Raw genomic sequence first — 18,183 nt, forward strand, 5'->3', positions numbered from 1 at the left:
ATTCTAGGTGGAATTGGAGGTCAGGTAAATGGAGAAACCGGAGAATCTCCTCCTTGGCTCTTGCCTCGGCCACTGCCCATCTCCTGTGGTTCTGTCTGGTAAGATGAGCCCACACATTTACACGCCGTCTCTCATATCGGCCTTGGCCCTGCCCACTGCTGCCTCTGTCTCTTGGGTTCTAGGTGGCTCTGGTGGCTCTGTCAGGTCTGAGCTAGTGATGCTATCTGGCCTTTCTGAATTTTGGGGTAGCTTCACTGCCTTTGTAGCGTCTCATCCAACTTACATATTTGGAGTATTTGTTGTAAGAACTAGATAGAGAATGTGGTTTTTCAAATTTTGAAATGTGCTGGATTTTTGCCTTCTTTCTTCTCCTTCTCCTTCTCCTCCTTCTTTTTCTCTCAAGACAGGGTTTCTCTGTGTATCCCAGACTGTCCTGGAACTCACTGTGTAGACCAGGCTGACCTCAAACTCAGAGCTCTGCCTTCCTCTGTCTCCCGAGTGCTGGGATTAAATGCGCGTGCTGCCACTGCCCGGCTGAAGTTACTGATTTCTAATTTAAGTAACTGGGACTTCTTGATTCAGCCTCTGAATATTTTTACATTTATTATCTTAAAATTATCAGTTTTATCTTCTGCCCCCTCCCATGATGTCACGTACCCACTGTTCTGAAATTGACATGATGGGTATTTAAAAGTATATCTGAAGTAGGTTCGTAAAAATAGATCAAATATCTTGAAAAAAAAATGAAGCCATAGGAAGCATTCACACCTAAGAAGAGGTTAGCTTAAAAAATAAATCAGGAATGCTCAGGATCTGCTATATATTATTTTATTTCAAAAAGGGGCCTTTGATATTGCCCAGGCTGGCCTCAAACTCTCAGTACTTCAGCTTTCCAGTTAGCTGGGTTATAGGCGTGTGCCATCATGCCCAGCTGGGCCCTGCAGATAAGTGCAGCTGCCCCCCCCCTTTCTTTAGGGTAAATTGGCATGTTTGTACATGTAAGCTCTAGGTGTGATAACTTACTTCAACTGTGGAAGTTCATTGATGTGAAGAGAGATGAGTCATTTTAAAACTAGCCAGAGGAGGAGCTAGAGAGATGGCTCAGTGGTTAAGAACATTGGCTGTTCTTCCAGAGGACCTGGGTTCAATCCTTAGCACCCACATGGTAGCTCACAACTGTTTGTAATTCCAGTTCCAGGGGAATTACACCAATGTACATAAGAAGAAATTTTAAAATTGAAAAAAAAAAAGTAAATAAAATAAAAGACTAACCAGAAGAGTGTAAATTCTAGTGAATGGTTTGGACAACCTGGACACAGAGATGCCAACTATAGGTATAGTTACTTTTTTTGTTGTTTTGTGGAGTTTGGGATTAAATCTATACCTTTGCACATTCTAAGCATGCCTTCTACCACTCAAAGCCCAGGTATAATATCAAGTGCCTGGAATGTGGTACATGATAGCTGGGTTTTGTTTTGGTTTTGAAGTGGGGTCTTACTATGTAGCCCAGGCTAACCTTGAACTCATGATCCTGTGTGAGCTTCCTGAATGCTGGAATTACAGGTGCATACCATCTCCTATAATCCAGCCTGCTGCCAGAAGGACAGACACATGGAGGTATTGCAACGGTGCTTAGGTCTTTGCTCCCTATTTCTCCTGTATTGGAAGTGAGAGATTCTACAGCAAGGGAGTGGGCTCTGCAAGTGGCCCCCGGGGCCTGTGAACAGGGGACCTTCCTGGTTTAAAATTAAGCTTGCAGGGCCACTCAGGCCATTCAGTTCAGTGACCTGGTGGATGGCTGAAGACATGCTCCCGACTTCCTGTATTGACTTTATCTAAAAATCCAGGTAGCACCTAACAGAATGTTAATGGGCAGGAACATTGGACCAGGGTCTGACAAAGACTCCAAGTGATGATAAGTTCCCTTTTCTGCAGAACAGTTACACAACAGCTACCCCGTTCTTCCAAGGAAGCAACCTGGGAGAATTCAGCATAGCACAGACAGAACTCAAGTGCAGGGCGGGCAGTGTAGAAGAACTCCTGAGTAACCTAGAACCAGGCTTTTTAGTTCCTGAAAAGAGAGGGGAAAAGCAAACATGGAAGACTGTGTTTTCTGTGGTTGAAGCAGTGTTTGCGAGCAGGACTCTTGCTTGTGTGCCAAGGATGCTTCTTTAATGGGGCTCCCTGGCTCCCGGGGACTGAAGCCTAACTTAGACCAACTTCAGAGCCTGGTAAGACTCACAGGATCAAGGGAATGTTGCAGGAGCCTAGGCACTCTGGGTACTGGGTCAGGGCCGGCCCTTGAGGCTCCTCTGCATCCAGACCTGCCTCAGCTCTCTTTGTGAGAAGAGTTCCTACCTCTACAGTAGCCATTCCAGCTCCAGAAAGGCCCAGGGAGCCCAGGGAAGAGTCCAAACCCATGCATCCTTCTGCATCAGGGAAGGGTTTTGAGAGTGGCTGTCCATACCAGGGCTGTGTGAAGCTTAAGATGAAGCAGTTACTGAGATGGGGAAACACTGTTTAGGGAGGATGGAACACCCCATATGCCATATGAGGAAAGAGACCTCATGTCCCAACTGTGTACTCAGGTTCCCAAAGCCGAGCAGAATAGATTTACTCAGCTGAGACAGGAGTTAGCTCATAGTAGGCAGTAAGGGAAAGGGGCCCATGGTAAAAACTACACATCTCCCTTATATGCTACCGTGGGAGTGGGCGTTAAGGTGAAAAGGGATTATTAGGGTTTAAAAAATGAAGTCAGGAGCACTAAAAATAGACACAAAGATACTTAAGATGTCCAAGTGGACCACAAGAGACAATTAGGCTCTAAGAAACAAGGCCAGTGATAGCAGGTTTGCTGGATAGCTTCCAAAAGCCCTTTCCCCTTTGGGAGATACATGTTAGTTTCTGTTGCTTATTACATAGTCTTGCTTTCAATGCAGCTAATTATAATAGTCTGACATGTAGTATGGATTCCTGATAACATGCTAGCCCAGTTTCTGGAAAGAGATCCCAGACTGTACTGTAGACAAAGCAATAACCAAGAACATCGCTGCTGCTTCTTGGTAGCTTTGAGAATGAAGAGCGCTCCATTTAATTAAGGGCACTTGGGACTCCCTACAGGTTGTCTGATGGTCAGCAGGAAGTCAAGATGAAGGCTAACAAAGCCTGGGCACTCAGTATAATTAACGGTTAGCTAGCTGCCTGCAAATGGGGAGGAAGTGACCTTAGCCAGATAACTGACAGCTTGCACATAGTCATGGCCAAATAAGCCAGAGTCAGAGGTGGACAAAAGGGCCCTCAACTAACCTTCACTAGGGGCAGGGCATGGACATCCGATGGTTGTCCCACTGTGTGGACCAGGGGAACATGCTGAGCGTGTGTGGGCCTTCCTTTGACTTCACACATGAAGTGGTTCCAGAGAAGGAACCACTCTCAATAGAGACTGCCTCAGTCTTTTGTTCAACATCTGCCACTGCCCTATAAAAACCTAGGCAAAGGAAATGGTTCTTCTGTCTTGGAAACTCTACCTTCTCTCAAGAGTTTCTTATCTCTTTTTCTAGATTTTTCTGTGATAGTTCTTAATAAAGACTGCTTCCACGAGTGGCTATCGGCGTCATTACTCTTCACTGGTGTAAGACAACAAGCTCAGCGCCACCACCCCAAGTCAGTTCCCTGATAAACTCTAATGCCCAGCATCTTGAGCCCTTAGCTCCTGTACAACTGGGCTATGAAAGGTATCATCACAATCAGCATTAGTACTTTTAAACTTTGTACAGGTGCCTAGGATATAATGTTCAGCGAAGAGGGCAGATCATTGAGTATTAGGAACTACATGTCCCTGCCTGTATGTGTTTGGATGAGTATTTTACCTGCATGTGTGTCCGTGCACCGTGTACATGCAGTGCCTACAGAGGCCAGGAGAGGTCATCAGATGCTCTGGGACTGGAGTTACAACAGTCGGGAGCTGCCGTGTGGGTGCTGGGAATGGAACCTGGATCCTTTGGAAGAGCTGCACCTGCATTGTGTTTTTAATTAGAAAAACATCAGTAAAGGAAAAAAGAAAGAAAGAAAAAAGAAAAGGAATCTGTTTCCAGTTGACTCCAAGAGAGCTACGGGTGTGGGAACTGTGTTCACAAGAGCAAAATGTCCTTGTGTACACAGATAGGCACTAGGGAAGCCTGGAAAGATATGTTCACAGGCATCCTTCAAAGCACCATTTTACCTGTCTTCCTAGAGTGCTGGGAGGGGATGTAGTTTATACTCTGGTGATCCTTCGCCATCTATTGAGCCAACCTCTGCTCATATCCCCCAGAATTTATGCTTTACGCATCCCAGGCCCTTCTACCTAAATCTTGGGCATTGCTTCTAGGGGGTAAACCCATCCTTACGGCTTTACAATAATAGCTTAAGTGACGTCTGTGTTATCCTAGGCCAGTCCTGACTTCCTTGGGCATTATGTTTGCCTCAGTCAGCCTCTTAGTTCCTAAATCTTGGGCTCATCTCTGACTCAGCAGTACCCATCTCCTCTGTGAAATAAGCTCAAACATGCCTTAAGCTCTGCTGTACTCAGGGTACTGAGTTTTTTAATGGTGCTGTGCCGAAATATGTCTAAAGTACAGCAGCTGGAAAAATGCTGCTACCAGGAAGCACAGCTCAATTCTGTTCTGTTGTGTTTACAATCCCTTCTTAAGCGTTTGTCAGGTTTCATATGGAAATTCTTGCCAGATGTCTGGTACCCCATGTAGATGGAAAGTTTCTGTCTCACAGGGCCCTGCAGCTGTTTAGTTCCAAACAAACACACCGAGGCTTATATTAACTATAAACTGTTTGGCCAGCGACTCGGGTGGCATCAGGTTGGTGGCTACCTCTCTCTTAATTATTAATCCATTACTATTAACCTATGTATTTCCACATGGTTTTGGCTTATCGGAGAGTGCTCAGGCATCCTTCATTCCCAGTAGCTACATGGCATTGTTCTAGCAACTCCTCGTTCCTCTTCCCCGAATTCTTCTAGTCTGTTAACTCCACCTACACTTCCTATCTGGCTACATCCTGCCTGTCCATTGGCTGAAACAGCTTTACTCATCAACTAATAAAGGAAACATATTCACAGCATTCAGAAGGACATCCCCCTTCATCTCTGGGTTTGGGTGGTATTGTTAGACCAGGATGTTCTGGAGTTCATGGAAATCTGCCTGCCTCTACTTCCCAAGTGCTGGGGTCAAAGGCGTGCCAGCCTGTTGAAGTGGGTGTCTTAATCAAACTTAGGTCTCTAGCCAGCTTGTTCCCAGGGTTCCATTCCCACCTTCAGACGCAGTAATTGGAGGTGGACTGCCATGTCCACTGGCGATGTGGCAAGCGCGTTCGTCACTGCGCTAACTCATTTCTCCAGCCCCGGTTTGGTTTTTTTAATGAGCTGTAGTTTACTGTGGAGTACCTCTTTCTGTGCCAGTGCTCTGCTTTATTTAAGGGGGCAGTGTTTAACCTTCCTTTTGGCCACTTTTTTTTTTTTTTTTTTTTTTTTTTTTTTTTTTCCCACATGTGAATTTGTAAGGCTTTCTTATGAAGCTTTCTTCATAAGGCCATCATGAAGATGGCCTCTGGGTTTGTGGGATGATTGGTAGGGATCCTGTATCTGTGCCTGGAACATATTCTTTATTCTTCAGTGAACAAATTCCCGGTTAACAGGGCTCTGTTAAATAGGCAAGGAAAGGAGGGATCGTGACAAATGCCGCCCCCCCACACACACATACCACACACACACACACACTCCCCCCCACACACACACACTCCCCCCCCCCACACACACACACACACACTCAGATGCTGTGTGAAGAGGGCAGCCTGTTGGAGTCAGGCAGACGAGAGGAAGGAAGCAGAAGAAAAGCATTCTATAAACCCATTTTCATGATTTCTCTGTCATTTCTGCTTTGTCCTGTCACACCAGGTTATCAACCCCATGGGGTGGGATGCATTTGGGCTGCCTGCCGAAAATGCTGCCATTGAGAGGGATCTGCACCCAGAAAGCTGGACCCACAGGTGAGTGTTTAAGGCATACTCAAACACTTGTCTACGGAAACCTTTTTAAAATATTTTTTAAAAAAAGGGACAAGCACAAATCCACTACAGCATTGGCCGATCGACAAGAGGTAAACAAACAGGAAGGTGTATATGGCGTTTGTCTGTTTGTTAGTTATTAGCTATGGGGGGAGGGGCATGTGTCACAATGTATAAATGGATGGAGGTCATGGTGCAGTTATGGAAGTAAGTTCTCTTCTTCCATCGTATGGGTTGTGGGGATCAAACTCAGGGGGCGAGGCTTGGAGGAAAACACCTTTATCTGTTGAGCCATCATACAGCGTTTTAAGTGTACTGTTTTGGCTAGTCTGGTTGCTCAGTAAGCTCTGGACCTGCTTGGCTCTGTCTGTCCCAAAGCAAGGGTTACAGCATGCAAGCCATGCCTGGCTTTTTATATGGATTGTGGGGATTTGAATTCAGGTCCTTGTGCTCACGAATTCAGTACTCTTGCCTCTGTCCCCCCCTCCACACACACACACACACTATCCCACACACGATATCCTCTCCCTCCACACACACACACAGTCCACACACACACTGCTCCCCCCCACACACTGTCCCCCACTCATCTCCCCCCACACACACTGTCCACACACACACACACTGTCCACACACACACACACACACTGTCCACACACACACTGTCCACACACACACACACACACTGTCCACACACACTGTCCACACACACACACACACACTGTCCACACACACACACACTGTCCACACACACACACACACACACTGTCCACACACACTGTCCACACACACACACACACACTGTCCACACACACACACACTGTCCACACACACACACTGTCCACACACACTGTCCACACACACACACACAGTCCACACACACACACACTGTCCACACACACACACACTGTCCACACACACACACACTGTCCACACACACTGCTCCCCCACACACACTGTCCACACACACACTGTCCACACACACACTGTCCACACACACACACACTGTCCACACACACACTGTCCACACACACACACACTGTCCACACACACACACACACACTGTCCACACACACACTGTCCACACACACACACTGTCCACACACACACACACTGTCCACACACACACTGTCCACACACACACACACTGTCCACACACACACTGTCCACACACACACACACTGTCCACACACACACTGTCCACACACACACTGTCTACACACACACTGTCCACACACACACACACTGTCCACACACACACTGTCCACACACACACACACTGTCCACACACACACACACTGTCCACACACACACTGTCCACACACACACACACTGTCCACACACACACACTGTCCACACACACACACTGTCCACACACACACACACTGTCCACACACACACTGTCCACACACACTGTCCACACACACACTGTCTACACACACACACACACACACTGTCCACACACACACTGTCCACACACACACACACACTGTCCACACACACACTGTCCACACACACACACACTGTCCACACACACACACACTGTCCACACACACACACACTGTCCACACACACACTGTCCACACACACACACACTGTCCACACACACACTGTCCACACACACACACACTGTCCACACACACACACACTGTCCACACACACACTGTCCACACACACACACACTGTCCACACACACACTGTCCACACACACACACACACACTGTCCACACACACACTGTCCACACACACACTGTCCCCCCACACACACACACTGTCCCCCCCCCTCCTCCCCATTATCCCCCCACTATCCCCCACACTGTCTCCCAGCCCCCTCCACCACCTTTGCTTTTTCTGCCCAAGGCTTCACAGCAGGAAAATCACTGTGTTCTCTCTCCATCACACAATTAATTCTAGATTAATGGAAGTGATAAAACGAAGAAAATGATAAAATGACAACTCTAATAAAGTAGATCAAACATGGCATAAGTTGATTCCCAGCGACAAGAACTAAATTAATTATTGCACCCCTCTATTATCCAATTTTGGGACAGTTTTGGTTCTGACTGATAGAACACTGTGTGGTTTCTTTTGAATTTGTACATTAAGAGGTAGGTGTGTGCTCACGTGTGCGTGCGTGAGTGCGTGCGTGCGTGCGTGCGTGCGTGCGTGCATGTAACGTTCACAGTTCTGGGGATTGAATCCAGTTCTTACACATGCCAGGCAAGCGTTTCTTTCACTGGTGTTAGTTTGTTTGTTTGTTTGTTTGATCGCTTTAAAACTTAAGTCAAGCTTGCTTGACTTAACTCTGTGTAGAACACAGATGTTTGGAGAGGCCAGGGTCACACATTCAAGAGGTTGCTTGTCAGAGTGGCCAGGGAACAGAGCTGCCTTCCAGGGCCAAGACCAAAGTGGCATGTAGTGATGAGCATGTCCGGATCATGGGTGCCTGCTTGCACATTGATGTTTTACTGGTTCTTAGGGATTGTCTTTATGTTTTTCTGCCAGGGCAAAGCAGCAGGTAAGGCTTCCCTGATTGAGCTAGACTTTTTTTAAGTTTTCTAAAACATCCTTAAACTGTAGTTCAGCTCTGGCCCTGACCCCTCTCAACATCAAACTTGTCTCGCTTTCTTTCACAGCAATATTAAATACATGAGGAAACAGCTTGACCGCCTCGGCCTGTGCTTCAGCTGGGACAGGGTGAGTCGGCCTTTCTTCCCGGGAGCTCTGCTCAGGGAAAGGCCTGACTGCATGGGGCTGGCCTGCCTGCTTGTGTTGGGAGAAGGGGGGGCGGGGCTGACAGGTCACACGAGGGAAGGCTTAGCACGCCACACACATAACAGAACCCGAGTGGGTATTTTGCTAGTGAACAAGTAATCGTCTGTGGGATTAAGCTAAGAGAGTTAACTTATTTGACTTCCTAATGGGCTGTGCCGTGTGTATGGCAAAGGCTCTGCACAAGGATTTCTGGCTCATAGAAACAGTTTCAAAGGATTATTGGAATCCTCAGAAAAGTGATTAGATATCAAACCTGCTGGTCCTCTGGGTGATTAACTGGCCATTTAGTTATATTTTGTCCTGTGTTCAGAGTCGGTACACGCACAGCCCACAGTGGTTCTGCCACATACGGTCTTTGGTCTCTGTCTCTGTCAGAAAGTTACACACCAGAGCCAGTGGGGAATCCCAGACTCAGGGGGGTTCACAGGGGACTACCTGGGAGTCATGCCAGCTGCCAGAAAGACCTTTAGAGGCCCAGGTGTAGGAGGAGCAAGCAAGCCTGGGTAAAGGCTGCTGTTTGTCCTTCAGAGAAAAGCCCGCTCTGTGCCAGGATCCCTCTCAGCACCCTGCTCACTCTACAGACTCAGTGGGACACATGCAACTTCAGTCTCCCCCCCCCCCCCCAGCGGCCTCTGGACGAGGCGAGGGCTCTGGGAAGAGACAAAGGCACGGGTTAAGGAGGCCTTGGTTGTGGTTTTTCCTCTCCCGTTCCCGATTACGTTGCCTGGAGCACCAAGTGGGGGTTTGAAGGCAGGAAGTGAAGTGCGGGCCGTCACAGAGCGCCCTCGGGGGTGCACATGCGGGTCCCTTGAGGGCAGAAATGGACAGTTGGCACTAACACCCGCCACAAATGACTGCCTAGACAGTTGCAGGGTTGCTGGGTACGGTGGTCAACGTTTAGTCCCAGAGAAGCGAAAGGTTGTTAGTATTGATTTTCGTAACTTACTCTCTGTCTCTCTCACTCTCTCGTTACCTCCCACCCTCCCCACCATGTGTGTGTGTGTGTGTGTGTGTGTGTGTGTGTGTGTGTGTGTGTGTGTGTGTGTGTACAGAGAGAGTTGAAAATGGCAGAAAAGGCAATGGAATTTTAATTGGTGGTTTTCAGGGTGAGGTCTTTGAGTGGATACAGGCTCTTAGGATTGCTCTTGCACTTGTTGATCTTTGGGGAAGATTACGGGAGCTTAAGGGAGGCTCCTGAAAAAACAAAACAAAACAAAAACAAAAACAAAAAAACAGAAACCCCCAAACCATCCTTTAGACCTCTGCTTACCCATCCAGAGTCCTCCTGGTTAGGGTATTGTCATCAGCACGGCCGTCTTGAGGCCACTTTGGACCTAATAGTTTTGTTGTTGTTGTCTGTTTTGTATCTTGGGATATTTTCTTTCAGTTTCACAATCACATTTATGACAGTTATTTAAACTTAACGATATTTAATATCATCAGGGTTAGATTTCTGAGGCAGCACAAAGAGATGGAAAGTAGAAAGAGACCAGACTTTGACCTTCAGCAGACAGACAGGCTGACAGCAAGAGGCAGCCTCTCTCTCCCATGGGGAATTGAGGGGTCTGCCAAGGGAAAATTTGGCTGTGACCCTTTACAGGGGTAGGGGTGAGGGACTTGAAAATGAGGATATTGTTGAAGCAGTAGGGGTCTACATGTCTCTCCTGCCTGAAACTGTTTGCCCGAGGTGCAACAGGCTATCCTTTCTGGGGTTGACCAATAAAGGCTGAACGTGGCCATTTGTAATTTTGTAGGAATCCGTTTTACAACCGAGACCCTAAACCAGACAGTAGATCCTTTAGAGTACATCTGTCCATTTAAGTTTGTTTTTTTAAAAAAAAAAATTATTGTCATTTGTTTTAGGACTTCCCATGACATCACATACTGTTTTCACAAACACACATGATTCCGATACATTCATGTAGGAGTTCACCTATAAACTCTGGTATTCCTGTACTTATCTGTCTTAGTGCCTATTGCTGTGAAGAGACAACGTGACCACAGCAACTCTTACAAGGGAAAATACTGAGCTGGGGCTGGCTTACAGTTTCAGATGTTTAGGCCATCGTCATCATGGCAGGGGCCCTGACTTGGGTATTTTAAACCCCAAAGTCCCACTGACTCACTTACTCCAAGGCCACACCTACTCCAATAAGTCCACTTCTTAATCCTTTTGAATAGTGTCACTCTCTAAGCATTCATACACATGGCCATTCTTACACAAACAACCCCTAGGGAGTTGGCAGGGCAGTACAGAGCTTTGCACAATATAGGGTCACAGTTTAGAGTGTTGTGTTTCCTTTGCTTGTTTCAGAATCTTCCCTGGACTGAGTTTTCTGCTGCCCTTTTCTATCTTTCTGACTGAGATGGTGTATGATTGGAGAGACCCAGCCCGAGGGGAGGAGGAACAAAGTGAGGAGGCAGAGGACCAGTTTACTTAATTGTACCCTTTGCTGGCTGTAGTTCCAAAGTCTCATAAAAGGCAGCAGATGGCTAAGTGACAAGTAATCAAATATTTGGAAAAACAAAATGACTCAGCAGTGCTAGTTGTCCCCCAGACAGAAGAGACCGAGCCTTGCGGCTGGGTCATAGCTCCTGACTCTCCCTGGGTGAGACGTTCTGTAGGAGGGTCCGGCTCTTGCGCTATGTTCTAATCACCATTACAGGGGAAAAAAAAAAATAGATTCTCTGGATTGTGAAACATGCACATTCCTAGGATCAATGCATTTCTGCTGAGCCAGGATGGTGTGAAGTGCCGTCTTGGGTGCCTTGGGACGGACGGTGCCTCCTACGTCTCATTCCCCTGTCAGATGTTATTCCCAGAGCAGTGCGTGCCATGTTGAGAAGAAGATGGAGAGTTGAATGCAACTAGCTCAGCACCTTCCACTGGAGGAGGAGAGAGGAGAGAGGGAGGAAGAGCAGGGATGAGAGGACAGGGGAGAGGGGCTTTATTTGGGGAGCGCTCGCTTTGTGGGGTGACTGGTAGACTCTCTGGACAGGTGCAGACGGTGTTTTTGTTAGCCTGCTTCCCGTTACGGTAATAAATATCTGAGATAATCGGCCCACAAAGAGGAAGAGATTCCCGGCTCACAGCCTCCTCCATTGACTGAGTCTGTGGAGAGGAATTAGCACACCACGGCAGGAGCATGCCAAATGCAGAGCACAGAGACAGTTAACCTGAGCTACTCGGAGCTCACGGACTCTTGACTGACAGCTAGGGAGCCTGCATGGGACTGACCTAGGCCCTCTGCATCTGAGGGATGGTTGTGTAGCTTGATCTTTTGTGGGGCCCCTCACAATGAGATCGGGTCATGTCCCTGGTGCATTAGCTGGCTTTTTGGAACCTACTCCCTATGCTAGGATGCTTCACCCAGCCTTGATGTGGGGTGGGAGGTGGTAGGGATTGGTCCTGTCTCAACTTGATATGCCGTGCTTTGTTGATTCCCATGGGAGGTCCGCCCCTTTCTGAACGGAGGAGTGGATGAGGGGATAGATGGGAGGTGTGTGTGTGTGGGGGGGGGAACAGGAAGAGAGGAGGGAGGGAAAACTGTGGTTGGTATGTGAAATAAATGGAAAAATTTAATGAAAAATAAATAAAAATTACGACTTCTCTTAGATATGGTGGAGGAGGAGGTTTGTTACAGGTGTGAGGGAGAGCATAGCCAGAGGCAGGCATGTCTGGGAGAGTCCCGAGTGATCATGGCTATACTAAGCTGGGCCATGTGAGGAGAAGGGGGAGGGGAAGGGGAAGGAGTCACCGACCGAGAGGGGTGGCTTGGACCGAGAGACTAGAGGGTAGACCAAAAGAGAAAAATGGCTGGATTATAGGGAAGGGCAGCTGGGGGAAGGGCTGCCCAGCCCCCGGGCTGGAGAAGTTTAGGGTAGGGTAGGAGTATGCCAGCCAGGAGGGCCCTGTAACGGGTAGGCACTGCGGGGCGCCGTGAGAACCGGCGGCCAGGTCCCTCTGCTGTGTTAAATAGACACCTCAGCCGATACTCAGAAGTGGTGTGGTCATCGATTGACATCTGAAAGTTGTCAGGTGAAAAATATGTCTGCAAGGTTTGGATAAGGACAGGTGTTGCTTTTCCTCCCTCCGAAGCCCGGAAGGATGAGTTAATGATCCTTGAAGGAAATGATTTTGAGCTTGTTTCAAATCCAGCAGCCTGATTTAACAAGCCACAACAGTGAAAAACAGCGACATCAGGAAGCTTTTGGATGGTGTTTTTGAGTGAGAAAAGGGACAGTGAGACAGCCCCAGAAACAAGACCCTGAACCATCGGTACGATTTGGGGTGTCTTTTGGGACATTGGAAGACTTGCGCTGGGAATAAGAAAGTGCTCTCATGCTTTCTCCCAGCGCATGGCTAATAGAGATAGTCAGTGCAGTCAGCTGCAGGGTAGGGCCCAGGGCTGCCCTGTGCTTAGCCTGTGTGTGGGCTAGGTCAGCCCTCTTGATGGCTATGAGTTTTCTGCACTGATGCCATGCCTGTAATTACAGTCTGGGTGTCTACTGAGGACAGCCCTGATAACTTTACATCTTGCATAAGGGTAAGCGGCTGTTAAGAGTGCCATCTATATATGCCTTACAGCCTGAATGAAACCCAGTTGGCACCGAGGGTTTGTGACATCTCCTTTGTCAACATGAGTATTTTTGTTTCTGTTTCTCTTGCTTTCTCATTATGGCATAATTTCATATGTAAAGAACTCAGGCTGGATAGATGACTCAGCAGGTAAAAGTGCTTGCTGCTGCATTGTCATGAGGTCTAGAATACAGATCCCAGCACTCATATAGGAAGCCATGTGTGCCACCCGCACACATGTGTAGCCCCAGCTCAGAGTCTGATGGAGGCAGCAGGATCATTTTGACCTGCTGGATCCCAGCCTAGCTTGTAAAATGAGTGCCGGGTTCAAAGAGAGACCTTGTCTCAAAAGAGCAGGCAGGCATGATAGAGGATGGTAGCTTTTTCTTCTGGCCTCATATGAATGTACAAGTGTGTATACCTTCACACACGTGTGCACACACATACTAACAGAGGGAAGGACGGAGAAAGAGAGAGAGAGAGAGAGAGAGAGAGGGAGGGAGGGAGGGAAAGAGAGGGAGGGAGGAAAAGAGAGGGATGGGGGGAGGGAGCAAGCTCAAGAGCAGCTAACATGCTTTAGCATCATGGAATAGCAGCTCACATATTCCGCATTTCTAGGGCTTTGCTGGGATTTCCTCATGCCGTGAACTCGCTTGTTTCATCCTCTCCTTCCCCACCCTTGGGTGTTGATTACAAGTCAGGAATAGTGTCTTCTTCATCCCAAACATACAGGCCCTGCATCCCTCCTGCCTGAGTTTGCTCTCAGATACCATGGTCACGATTGCAGAATGAAAAGTCATTTTAAAGTCATTATTTCAAGGTCCTGGCACCTTATTTACATATGTGAGTAAATATCACTAAGAAGGGTTGAACCACTAGAAACAGCAAGTTCTACAGGGTAGCAGACATATTTTTTAATGAAAATTTTAATTTTAAAGGAATCAAAAACATCTTAAAACAAAAGTACTTTGAGGCAAGCTAGTGCCTGACAACCAGGTTGGGGAGAATCTTCCACTGTGAGAGCTCAGAGCCAGTTGCCTTGACAACATGTGGCAGGCACTCCACGTATTTGACTAAGACAGTCTCCCTTTTAGGTCCTTACAAGTGAAGCTGTTTGTCTGGCCAATCAATCTCTGGCCCTGGGTTTCTGGTGCTCCTTCAGAGAAATGAATGTTCCCTTTGCATGTTCCCTGTTGTTGGAACTCAGCAAAGGCAAGGCGGTACCTTTGTTTTTTTCAAAGTGATTTTGCTGTGCATCTGTTGAGACTAACATGTTTCGGTCATTGTGGAGTCTTGACTTATCTATATATCTTCTTGGCACCTTTGCATGTCCAACCGGACCATTGCTTACCAGCCTTTTATCTGCCTCCACTTGATCCCTAGCCTAAAGTTAATTAATTAGCTAGTTAATTAATTAAAATTTTTAAAAAAAATCACTGGGTTAGCTGGGAAATGGCTGTCACTAAAATGCCTGCTGCACACACATAAGTACCTCCATAAAAGCTGCGCTAGGAAAGGCATTGTGGAGCAGGAGGGTTTCTGGGGCTTGCTGTCCAGTCAAGCCTAGCCACACTGGTAAGCTCCAGGTTAGTAAGGCGCCTTGTCTGAAGAAATAAAATGGAGAGTGATGGAGGAAGATGCCCATTGTTTACCTCTGGCTTCTACAAGCATACGTGTTAACACACACATGTATACCCCCTCCCCCACACACACATACTTCCTGTTGGGCTGTTAAGGTGATTTTTTTGTGACTTTTCTAAGTTTATGGTTTCATTTCTTGGTCTTTGTCTCAGGTAAAATTGTTCACACTGTGGTAAGTTTCTCCAAGTCATTGCTTAGTGGAGCTGCAGGTGGCTCTATGGCTGCCACTTTGTGAGTCGTGGGTTTATAAAGAAGGTGTTTTCTCCCGCCTCTTGGCCCTCAACCGTGTCTAAACAATTGCCTTCACATTCTCGGGAAACCTAGAGACTGGCCTCGTGGAAGTATCTGTCAGAAGATTGTCCCCTGTTGAACTTGACTGCTTGAGGATGTTTCAAATTACATAAATCACATCAGTGTTCCTTTTAGAAAGATTGTGCGCTGGTCTCTGTTCACTCAGACTGATGACAGATTGCAGCCCAAACTAATTAATCTCCCCTATAGCTTTATGCAGAGTGTCCTGTCCCTAAATGTCAAGTTAGCAAAACTGTCCATTTGTTAGATTGCCTTGATGAAGTTCTTGTCAGTTGACAATAATTACCAGGAAATTTAGCAAATTGTTGTTTTTTGCCTGCATGTAAGTAGTTCCTAGGATCTTGAGTATTATGGGTAGGGAAAACTGTCAAGATACCAGGTATATCGTAAAACTCAAACACACACATACACAGTTCTGAAGAAGAGCTATTTTTAGTAAGAAAGACAGTGTCTTCAAAACTGCAGGCCTTGACCTTCCTGCTGTTAATATTCTAAATTTTTTTAAAGAAATGTAGAATCCAAACCTTTCAGATCACTTAAGAACTTAGCTTGTGGCCCTGGATTTGGAAAGTTAAGACCCTTAAGAAAAACACACACACATACCCCGTAAAAGTCCAGTGTCTAGCACTTATCAGTTTTGGTTGTCTTAAAAACAAATGTTCATTTTCAATCTAAAGATAGTCCTACGTGTAAAAACATAATTGCACAAAAATGAGTGCTTGGATAAACATAGGTTCAGTATTAATCAATCACCCCAATGTTAATACCTTTTCCTTCAATTCTGCAAGGAGATGAGCAAAGAAGGAATGGGAGATCTCAGAAGAAGAACACAGGGAAGAGGCCAGGAGAAAGGCCCAGTGGGGTCTCAGTAAGTGTGGCTGAGAGAATCATGGGGATGATGGTCCAGAAAGGGGGAGGGAGAAGGGAGGCCACGCGGCCTGGTGTGGTCCCGAAGATGTCAAGGAGTCACAGGGAAAGATGTAGCTTAGATGGACGGTAGCAGGGCCTTGCTTCTCTTTTCCCAAGGGGACGGATGGGAAGGAACGGAGTAGGCAGGCATGGAATGAGATACCGAGGAACTTTGCTCAAGAGTGGTGAGACTATAAAGTCCTCAGGCCTCTCGGAGGTGGACCTGAGCATGTCACCTTCCTGTCATTCTCTGCCCTGGACAGGACCCTGTGAGTCTGAAGAGCTGAGCCATGAGCGAATGCATGTGCAGATTCATCTCCTTGTGTAGCCCACTGCCCGCCGGAGTGCCTTAGGATAAAGACCCAGCAACTGGCCCTATGCCAGTGAGTTAGAAGAGAGGAGTACAACGCTGAGCCAGAATGGTGCTAGATCATTGAGCAGGGGACCTCACTGTGACCCCTCCTCCTCCTGCAGTTCCGCTTCAGGTCTGGAAGTTGCTGGTGATAAGCACCGATCTCCGTTTGTCTTTGGAGTCTTGGAGACTCTGCACACAGATTTCTTAAATCACTGTGTGGTGTGTTGGGAAGGCATGTCTCAGACGAGGTGCCGTGGATAAGCCAGACTGGGACTCCAGGAGCAATGGTACACTCGTTTCTTTGAAGACCTGCTGTCTAGATAAAATTATCTAGACCTCTGCCTCAGGCCAGAATCACTTTGCATTGTTTTGTTTTGGAAAAAAGGACATCATGCTATAGCCCAGGTTATCCCAAAACTCACTGTGTAGCTCAGACTAGCCTCAGATTCATGGGGATTCTCCTGCCTCAGCATCCTGAGCATGAGATTATGGGTGTTTGTTAACCATATTTGGCTTTGGCTTTGTCTACTTTGTATGATAACCCTTAACTCCTGGAATGAATGTTTTCTTTAATGAAGATTCACGAAGCCTTGCACATCCCTGAGGGGTTGGCAGTGTTGGAGAGGCAGGCTGGTGCTCTCTAGATCCCTTCATCTTTACAGTGGCTGCAGCATCTGTCAGGTTGGGAGGAGTTGTCTGACCTGCGGTGGACCAGGTCATCTGTGTTTGTTCCTTCCCTCGTCCTGCTTGAGAGGTCAATAAAATTTGGGGGCATAAGTAACAAGGCTAGCCTAGTTTGATGGTGGGCTGCCCCCCCATTTGTCCTTGTCACCTTCTAATCATTAGCCTCCTTTATTAACAACCTTTCTTGAGATTTGTTTATCGTTTGGACTTGGGTGGCTTAGCTGGGTCTCCATTGCAGGGTCTGTCATAAGGCAGTCGTCTAAGCCAAGGCTGAAGCATGTGTGAAAGCAAGCACCTGGTGAGCCATCCCACTGGCCTTCCCTTTCCTCCCTTGTACTGAAGATCCATCCGAGAGCCTCTGGCATGCTGCACAAGCATTCTACCACTGAGCTATGCGGTGCTTGGCCTGCATTTCCAACACCACCACCAGTCCCTTGTCCTTGGACTTACCCTACTCTCTCCACCTTCTGGGTAGGAGGGATTACAGTCCTGTGCCACATCCCCTTTTCATCATTACAGTATGCAGTGAATGCCTAGAGCTCACTAAGTCACCTAGGCTGCCCTCAAACTTTCAGTCCTCCTGCCTCAGCCTCCTGCTACTTCCTAGCTTTCCATAGAGAAAAAGAAACAAAGAAAAGGGTATAGACAAAAGCCACAGGAAGAGCTGATTGAGACCCTAACCAGGACTGTGCCAAGCTGTCAATCACCCTCTGTCCCTCTCCTGCCTAGGGATTGCTGAGGGGCCTCTGATGTCCTTTCCTGACATCACACTCACTTAGATATTTCTGAGACCGTTTAGAGAAGCCCCAGGTGGATCCCGAATGCAATGCCGCATCTCTAACACATGGTGCAAATGTTCTTCTGTATCACA

The 18,183-nt window shown here is 47.3% G+C and overlaps 1 protein-coding gene across 1 annotated transcript in view; it reads left to right on the forward strand.

The window, feature by feature from the left end:
• Lars2 (leucyl-tRNA synthetase 2, mitochondrial) overlaps positions 1 to 18,183 on the forward strand; it is an 82,036-nt gene that overhangs the window by 13,603 nt on the left and 50,250 nt on the right. The window contains exons 3-4 of the mRNA XM_051203011.1: positions 5,948 to 6,039; positions 8,694 to 8,754. Of these exons, the coding sequence (XP_051058968.1) occupies positions 5,948 to 6,039; positions 8,694 to 8,754 (153 nt within the window). The remainder of the gene's footprint in view (positions 1 to 5,947; positions 6,040 to 8,693; positions 8,755 to 18,183) is intronic.

This window comes from Phodopus roborovskii, unplaced genomic scaffold (assembly GCF_943737965.1).
Source record: "Phodopus roborovskii unplaced genomic scaffold, PHOROB, whole genome shotgun sequence".
Classification (NCBI taxonomy): domain Eukaryota; kingdom Metazoa; phylum Chordata; class Mammalia; order Rodentia; family Cricetidae; genus Phodopus; species Phodopus roborovskii.